The following is an 8,317-nucleotide window of genomic DNA, read 5'->3' as shown; positions in this document are numbered from 1 at the left end:
AAGGGTTAAAAGCGGAGCGGAGCTCGCTGGGAAGCAGAGTCGCAGCTGGAAGAGCTGGGGGAAGCCCGGACTCTCAAACCGTGAGTATCCACGTCTTTTAAAACTTCCCTCTAACTTCCCTCTAATTGAAGCGGTTCAAAGTTTTGTTTCATTACAAAACCGTGTAACATTAAAGCCTGAATTATGGTTAAATCGACGCAGAGCCTACGCCGTAGGGTACGGCGTAGGGTACGCGTTGGTGTAACGCGGGACTATAAATCAGCCTTAATTCACCCATTCTGGATTTAAGGCGTAATGGGGTTTGTTTGAGAAAAGCTGTTTTCTCGTGTAATGGCAGCGAATTTAACCTTGAAAAGGGGCCGACAAGGCGAAATGTCTCTATCTACTGGGTCAAAATGCCTCGCCTTTCCATGTTAGGAGCAGCAGTGCTTCATATTTATTCTTCTTGGAGAAGTTGATCTTGTTTTGTGGTTTAACAGGATAAACGGGCAGCATGGGTGAGGCACCGGCCACAGGAGAGGGTACAGTGACTCGATCAGCAGAGGTTTGTCTACAGATGTGATGGCTGTCCTGTTGTTTTTCTATCTTTTTCTTTTTTGTGTGTGTGTGTGTGTTTATTGTTTTAAGCTTATATCTCTCCTCCTCAAGTATGTGGGTTCATTTCCTGTGGAAGACTGCTGTTTGGACGACCAGATAGAGCAATTACACACACAGCTCAAGTCCCTGAAAGTGAGTCCTTATTTATAGCTGAGATTTGTTTGCTCACTCATGGCTGCAGTTGTGAACATAATGCAAAGCTGTGTTTGTTCCCATCAGGGATGCAAAAGAAGGAGGGCGGTATCCCTGAAGTTCTCCAATAGAGGGGTGAAAATGTATGACGAGGACGAGACGGTAAGTGGGACGTGGTTGTTATGAGAACATCCAACAGGGGAGTGGTGATATTGTTTTAATCTGTCATTCTTGCATGACTTTTTTTAACTCTTAATGTATCAAAGACAAAGGACATGTGTATTGATTTTAGACGTTCTCAGCCCTCTCCGGATAGGAAAGTGATTAACGGACAAGATGTAGAAATTGTAGAGTCCTATAAGTATCTGGGAACTATAATAGACAATAAGCTGACATTTGAGAGTAACACCAACTTAATTTACAAGAAAGGTCAGCAGCGTCTGTACTGTCTTAGAAAACTGTCCAAATTCCATGTTGATTCATCCTTGATGTCCATGTTTTATCGCTCTGTATTAACTTTTTCTTTCATTTGTTGGTTTTCATCACTTAGGGTAAAGCAGAAAACTGTTCTTACCAAGGTGGTTAATGTCTGTAGCAAAATAATTGGCTCTGCTCAGGTGACTCTACAGAACCTGTATAACAAACAGCTGTATAGGAAAGCAAAAACTATCCTTTTCCATCCTCTACACCAAGAGTTTCAGTTTCTTCCATCGGGTACATTGCTCAGACTTCCACTTCTCAAAACTAACAGACATAAACATTCTTTTGTACCTTCTGCCATCTCCCTTCTCAATTCCATGAGGAAAAGGTAGCTGTTGTGGGGCTTGGATTTTTAGATTTAAAGTCGTTGTCCTTTTTTTACTATGTGTATATGTCTACATATTGTTGCAAGATTAATTGCCCCATTGGGGACAAATAAAGTTATTCATTGATTGACTCTCTCTCTCTGTCCTCCAGACCCTCCTGATGGCCCACGCTCTGCACAGAGTCTCCCTGTCCACCGCTCGCCCCGCCAACGCCCAGTTTGCTTTTGTGTCCCATAATCCAGGCAGCATTGATGCACAACTCTACTGCCATGTCTTCAAAGCAAGGCATGCCAGAGCGGTAAGTAACTGCTGTCATCACCCAGATGCTCTCAAGTTTTACTGCAAAGAAGTCTGGAATTGCATCTTTTTAACAAAAAAAATGGAATTGAACCAATATTAACTTGTGCTGCAAATTTGGAGATTAAATTCCATTCCAAATGTTTGATTCATGTCAAGAAGGCATACCAACTGACTTTTAATTATTAATCTTGTTTCAGCTATTTGACAGCCTGAGATTTATAAAACATCAATCAAGAGCTATGGATTTGTTTACAATTTCAGACAAATTTAAACCTGATCTCAGTCTGCTTTTTGGCATATCAGGAAAATAATTGCTGGGGCAGGTTATGTGTTCACTGTGTGAGAAATTTAACCAGATTAAAAGATGGCCATCTTCATGACTGGGGGAGAAAAGTCTAATTTCATGTTTTACAAACAAAAAAATACAAATCTAATATCAAGGTGAGTAATAGTCTGAGGACACAAAGGGAACAAGGCTAGTATCTAAGCAAATAAAGGTTGATTTCACACTGACAAATGTTAATAAAGGAGGACTGAATATGGGAAAATAAGATCACGTTTTCATTATATAGCCTAAGAAATAATAGACAAAACTTCTTTTTTTTTTTTTAGTGCAAAAACATCTTGCAGTGTAACTGATGAATTCTTAATTAAATCTAAAGAAGACTCAGAAAGCTCAGCAGGGCGATTCTGCTGTATGCAATGTTAATTGTTGGGGTTTGGTTTGGCATTGGTGGCCATAAGAAAACCTGCTTATGTCTGCTTGGGTTTCTCCAAACCTAGTACTATTAAGGCCAGACATTTCCAGTTTAGTCTTGTCCAACTATAGGATATTGCTCCAGAAGCCATCTGCTGTGATCAGACTCAACAGTAAACCCAAGCCATGGCTGCACCATGTTCCCTTTTAGCAAGAAGCAGCGTTCTTCTAGCCTTCACAAAGCAAGCCACACTTGTGAAGTCTTTTTTTCCAAACTACTGTTTCAAACATTAACATGCTGCAACCTGAGATGCAGCACTTGGGTGTTTTGAAATTTCCTTGGGGACTGCCCCGTCTAACATGGGATAGACGTGCTGGAACAAACTCCTGGCATTTGTCAAGAGTGTTTTCTCAGTTACGATGTGCCAAAACATTTAGTTTCATTGAAGTAGTTGCGTTTACGGGTCAGTTAAGTGCTTTTGATAAGGGGCACCTTGCTGTGATATTACCCTTTTAATTCACTTTGCTGCAGCTCTCCCTTTTTATTAAATCATGTGGTGTTGTTTTAGACCTGGTGACGACTAATACATAAAACCATAGAAATAAAAGCGTGTACTTTTTTTCTCATTATTGTATAAATTAGATTTTGATTGCCGTAGACTGTGTGATTAATGTTCCACACCCCCTTGGGACATGGGTGGATGCTGAAAACATTTCCACAAATGATAAAATGATGCATTACCACATCCAGGCTTATGCCTCTTCTGGGACACTTTTTGTTCTTTTCTCCTCTGGGTTAGTTTTAAGAGTTGAGACACATAGAAATGTTTTTGAAAGTCCTATTTCTGGATCACCGTCAGGTGAAAAGAAGAGGCTGAAGGCAAACCTTTGAGAGCGGGTTAAGCCTCGTCTGTCATCTTACTGAATATTGCCAGAATTGATGACAGTTGAGTTTAACTTTTTATTTTGGTCTCCACCTTCTCTCCTATAGGCCCAGTTCCTGAACCTTCTGCTGTGTCGGTGTTTCCAGTTGTCTTACTTGGAAAAGCACCCAGAAGAGGCCCAGGATGACTCTGTTGGCTCACTGCCTCGACGCAACCCCTCTCTGCTTAACCACGGCTTCCCTCTCAGTGTTAGTGCGCTGGTTTCCTTCAGAAGAGCTCCATTTCAAGGACTGTTGTTCAGCACAAAGGTTTGACATTTCCACACTTCTTCTTTGCGTCCACTAAGATAAAATGGAAAGCTAAAATGCCAAAACAAAGCTTTCACATCTGTTACAACTTGTGACACCCAATGATAATTTAAATGTAATGTTATTTTAAACTATCCCATGTCATACATAGTTTAATTATAGATTCTTGGGGTTGCAGGGGTTAAGCAAGGGTGTAGTGCACAAACTGCCTCAAACTTTTTTTTTTTTTTTTTTTTTTGTGTGTAGAAAAGTCAGAAATCTTCCAAAAACGACCAAGATGAAATCTTCACCACGTCGTCTCCTTCTCTGATGCGCAAGAAAGCCATCCGCGCCAAGGAACTGTGTTCTGGTGCTTACCGCTCCTTCACCTTCACGCCGCAGAAACACCGTAGTCTGCAGGAGCGACTGAGCGCGTCTCAAGGTGGGCCAGGAGTTCACAGAGCGCTTTCAAGAGTCAGAGGGCTGATTAGGTAACGCAAACCCCTCAGTGCTATGGGCACGGCTGTCACTCACCGGGGTGGTGTGATGTCGGTGATGATGATGTCATCTCACGTGGGTCGGAGTCACTCTTGTCAGAGCTTATCACCTTCTGGTTTCCTCTCACTGATGTTCCAGCAAAGTGAATCACTGTCTTTGGGAAGTGTTTCATCACGACATTCCTTTCACTGAGTTTTGATTACATTGGCAATTTTCCCACACAAACATGGCTGGAGGGATGTTCTTGTTTGTGTGTGTCTTGCTTTTCTTTTAAATCTTCTTAGGAGAGAAATAAATCCTAATTCAGTTATGTCTCTAATCAGAGGTGTCAAGTAACGAAGTACAAATACTTTGTTACCTTACTTAAGTAGAAATTTTGGTTATCTATACTTCACTGGAGTAATTTTTTATTTTTTTTTGACGACTTTTTACTTTTACTCCTTACATTTTCACGCAATTATCTGTACTTTTTACTCCTTACATTTTAAAAACAGCCTCGTTACTCTATTTCATTTCGGCCTTTTAAAAAAAAATATCCAGTTAAATTGCTCCATCCGGATAGAGTGAATTTGGTTGTGGTTGTTTCAGATGTTCTTGTCCAGTTTTGTTCTTACATCCATTGCCCTCAGATTCCTGCAACTAAACTTGGATGTACATTCCAATAAAGGTTAAGATAAATGATAACATGCCTCTGAAGTTTGACTTTTTGCACCATTACAATACTTATAGGCAACTAGTCATCATATCTTCTGCTCTCTGAAACACATGTTAATGCTCAATAGTACACATATATGGTTCTTTAATATATTTGCATTATACTAAGATGCATTCATTTTCAATGGCTTTTGTCCTTAATGGCTTTTTTCCCCCTTACATTACTTTTACTTTTATACTTTAAGTAGTTTTGAAACCAGTACTTTTATATTTTTACTTGAGTAAAAAACTTGGGTTGATACTTCAACTTCTACAGGAGTATTTTTAAACTCTAGTATCTATATTTCTACCTGAGTAATGAATGTGAATACTTTTGACACTTCTGTCTCTAATGTTAAACAGGAAAGGATCAAGACAAGAAGCCAGTGAAGAGATCCCGGGCTCCGAGCTTAGCCGAGACAGAGGAAGCCCTGGCTCAAGCTGTGTGGTGTTGGGCTGGTATCGCAACGTAATATTCACACAACACGCCTCAAATCCACGCATTTAATTACATTTTTATTTATTTATTTATTTTTTCCTTTTCTTTTTTTTTTTTTTTTTTTACATTTGCTGTCATGTTTGTTTGTTTTCTTTGCCATTGCAGTGACAGTAGCTATTCCCTCCTCGCAGATGATGTTCTGGGATCATACCTCCTGTGCCAACATCCTAAAAAACCCAAATGTGGTTCTCTCATCATACGCTTCCCCTCTGGCCTTTCAACCTACCTCATAGAAAACACTCACAAAGGGAAATTCTCACTAGAGGTAATTGTTAATCATTAGGTAATCATTAAGCCCTGGCAGATGTAGAAGGGAAATATTAACCGGTTTACTGAAACTTGAGAGATCAATAACTAATTATGTACTTTGTTTTAGTTTTCAATTTTACTATCCAAAAGGGAAAAAAACTGCTTAAAGACATGTTAATTCTAGTATGCTGCTAAAGCCAGAGTAGATGCCTTGGTATTGATATTTAAAGTTGGGATTTTTGCAGTAACAAAAGTATTTATCTTTTTTTTTTTTTCTTCCCCCCCTTCTGGCAGAAATGCAAGACGGAGTTCAGCTCCATTGCTGAGCTGATTGAACATTACACGGAGGCCCAGGATGAGCTGCCATGTCTCCTGAGCTGTGCACGGGTGAACCACTGCTATGAGTGGGAGGAAAATGCGAACGCACAGAAGGCTGCAAAGCTGCAGAGAAGTCCGAACAGAGTCAAGGTCAAGAGCACTCTCAAAAAGGAGTGGGTTTAAACCCTGGTCAGAAGGACACGGGGAGTGCCAACATTCATGGGTGCAAATAAGTGACACTTATTTCTTTTGCACATTTATTATCTTTAACTTTTTAAACTAGTGGTGTTGTGGGGACTTAACCAACTTAAAATACATTGCATTATCAGCGATGGCACTTGTACGTAATTTATGTGGCATTCTGTCAGGGTACTTTATTTGTCAAAGATGTAATATTTTGGGCATATTTCTTCTTATATTTGGCTGCTTCACTATGAAATGTAAATATTTTTTTATGTACCTGTATTGTATCGGTTTGTTTTTAGATGGGAAACCGTTGTTGTGAATTTGTCTGAAATTGGCAACATTTACTTTTTTCCTTTTTTAATGAAAATCTATCTATCGATCTGTAATTTGATCAAATTTTACTCTTTACATGAACTATAACCTTGTTTCAAATGCATTTTCATTTTTCTTTTATAACTTTTTTGGGCCTACATCTAAATCCACAATGACTGAATGTTCTACCGTCCTGGAGGCGTTTCTGATGAGTCCTTTTGAATCAACATTTAGTTTTCACATTTAGCCTCTCACCTCGACAATAAATCATTTTCTATATCAATCCACAACTTGGTTGGTGTCCTGTCGTTTCACTATGCTTTGTGAAGTATCACCTGCAGTATTGAGTCCCATGTCCGGGCTCCTGTAACGTGGATTACTGTTTCAGCTGCTTGCAATGCAGCAACAAACTTAACTTCTTTGAGCTTTGTTTGAGCAGTTCTGCAAGAATGGGGAGGGCCAGTTGAGTTAAGTAGGAGTGATTTATGAGATCAAGGTTCAGGCTTGTTTTAGTTATCCATTTTCTTCAAAATAGTTCAGAGGTCCATGAAGGAATGTTTTGTATGTTGTCCCTTTTGTCAATAGTTAAAAATGGTCTCATAAAACCTTGAAGCGGCTGTATCCTTCCCAATTCCTTTTTTTTTAAGTTTTTATTTTGGTTCTGATTTTCCCCCCCTTTTTCTGCTGATACACTATCACCAGTAAAGGCTTCAAGTCCAGGGCATGCAACTTCTCCAGCTGCAAAATAGAGTGAAATTAAGCATGGGAGAGAATTAAAGAATGCGTTTGTTTTCTGACTAAATCAAATTTTGTGGATCAGCCTGATGTAGTTACAGATCAACCTCATATGATTTAAAAAAAAAAAAAAAACTACTTATGTAAAGAAGAAAACAATGACACTCAACACACCATATTCACTTTGCTTTGGCTTTTCTTCCCTCCTTTTTCCAGTAATAAGACATTTTTTCATTGCTCAGTTTCAGTGTTTATCGATTATTTCAAATCAATTTTTAAAAACGTGTCTCGTATACAGCTGTATAGTAACAAAGCATAATATAGGTTAATCTTTTCAGAGCAAATCACAAATATATGAAATTACTTTATAAACCCCAGATGGAATGTGTAATGTAAGGATTTTTTTCTATGATCTTATTCAAACACAACATAAATATAACATATTAAACTAACAGATCTTTTTTTTTTTAAACATCATTTAATGTTCTTTGTTTTATTTGTACCACTGATATGCCTTACAGCTGAGCAATATATTCAGTATTTTCAGATGTTACACAATCGAGGGTAGATATTACCTGATCATTTTGTTGTAATTAGTCAAAAAAGTATTTATATTTGATGTCACGTCAATATTTCTGATTAAGTGCCTTGTACTTTTATTGCACTATTTTCAACAAAAAGCTAAAGGTATTTTGAGAGAGAAGGCTCTTTTTGGAGTTTTTGTCAGCACTAGTTTAATATTTTAGTCTATTTGCCAGCCTATAGAGCCCTATTGTGAACCCGGAAATGTTGAGTACCCCAACGTTTTATGTTAGAAATGTACAGTATAGGTCCCCAGCATTTAGAAACTGCCGGATGCTAACTTGCATATGTTGGGCAATTAGCATAATTAGCAACAATTAGCATACTCACATATACGGACAATATTTCAGCAATTGCTTGGCCAATTTGGACAATATTGGAGTGGTTTTGGGGGTTATTGATGATGCTGAATCCATTTCTGACATTTCAGAATTCAGAATGGCCGTTTCAACCAGAAGTGGCCATATTTCAACTCAACACTTTCAATTTCAACTCCCGATTTTGATGAATTTTAGTCGATTTTGAGGTTATTGATGTGCATT

General features: G+C 38.6%; 1 protein-coding gene across 2 annotated transcripts; it reads left to right on the top strand.

Annotated features, from left to right (window-relative positions):
• On the top strand, window positions 1–6,741 carry sh2d5 (SH2 domain containing 5). 2 transcript variants are annotated; one of them, XM_061728450.1, is made up of 10 exons: window positions 1–80; window positions 480–544; window positions 649–729; window positions 817–891; window positions 1,687–1,833; window positions 3,524–3,724; window positions 3,971–4,194; window positions 5,258–5,363; window positions 5,525–5,658; window positions 5,937–6,075. In XM_061728450.1, exons 2-9 carry the CDS (start codon window positions 494–496, stop codon window positions 5,624–5,626), a joined length of 987 nt encoding a protein of 328 aa, XP_061584434.1. In that variant the 5' UTR covers window positions 1–80; window positions 480–493; the 3' UTR covers window positions 5,627–5,658; window positions 5,937–6,075. The 2 variants fall into 2 exon arrangements, with proteins under 2 accessions (XP_061584434.1, XP_061584433.1); XM_061728449.1 differs by having other exon boundaries at window positions 2–80; window positions 3,971–4,145; window positions 5,499–5,658; window positions 5,937–6,741.
• The last annotated feature ends 1,576 nt before the right edge of the window (window positions 6,742–8,317 follow it).

The sequence above is a fragment of the Cololabis saira genome, chromosome 8 (genome assembly GCF_033807715.1).
Source record: "Cololabis saira isolate AMF1-May2022 chromosome 8, fColSai1.1, whole genome shotgun sequence".
Lineage (NCBI taxonomy): Eukaryota > Metazoa > Chordata > Actinopteri > Beloniformes > Belonidae > Cololabis > Cololabis saira.
Note: the sequence above shows the minus strand (reverse complement) of the source record. Positions and strands in the feature narration are given on the sequence as shown.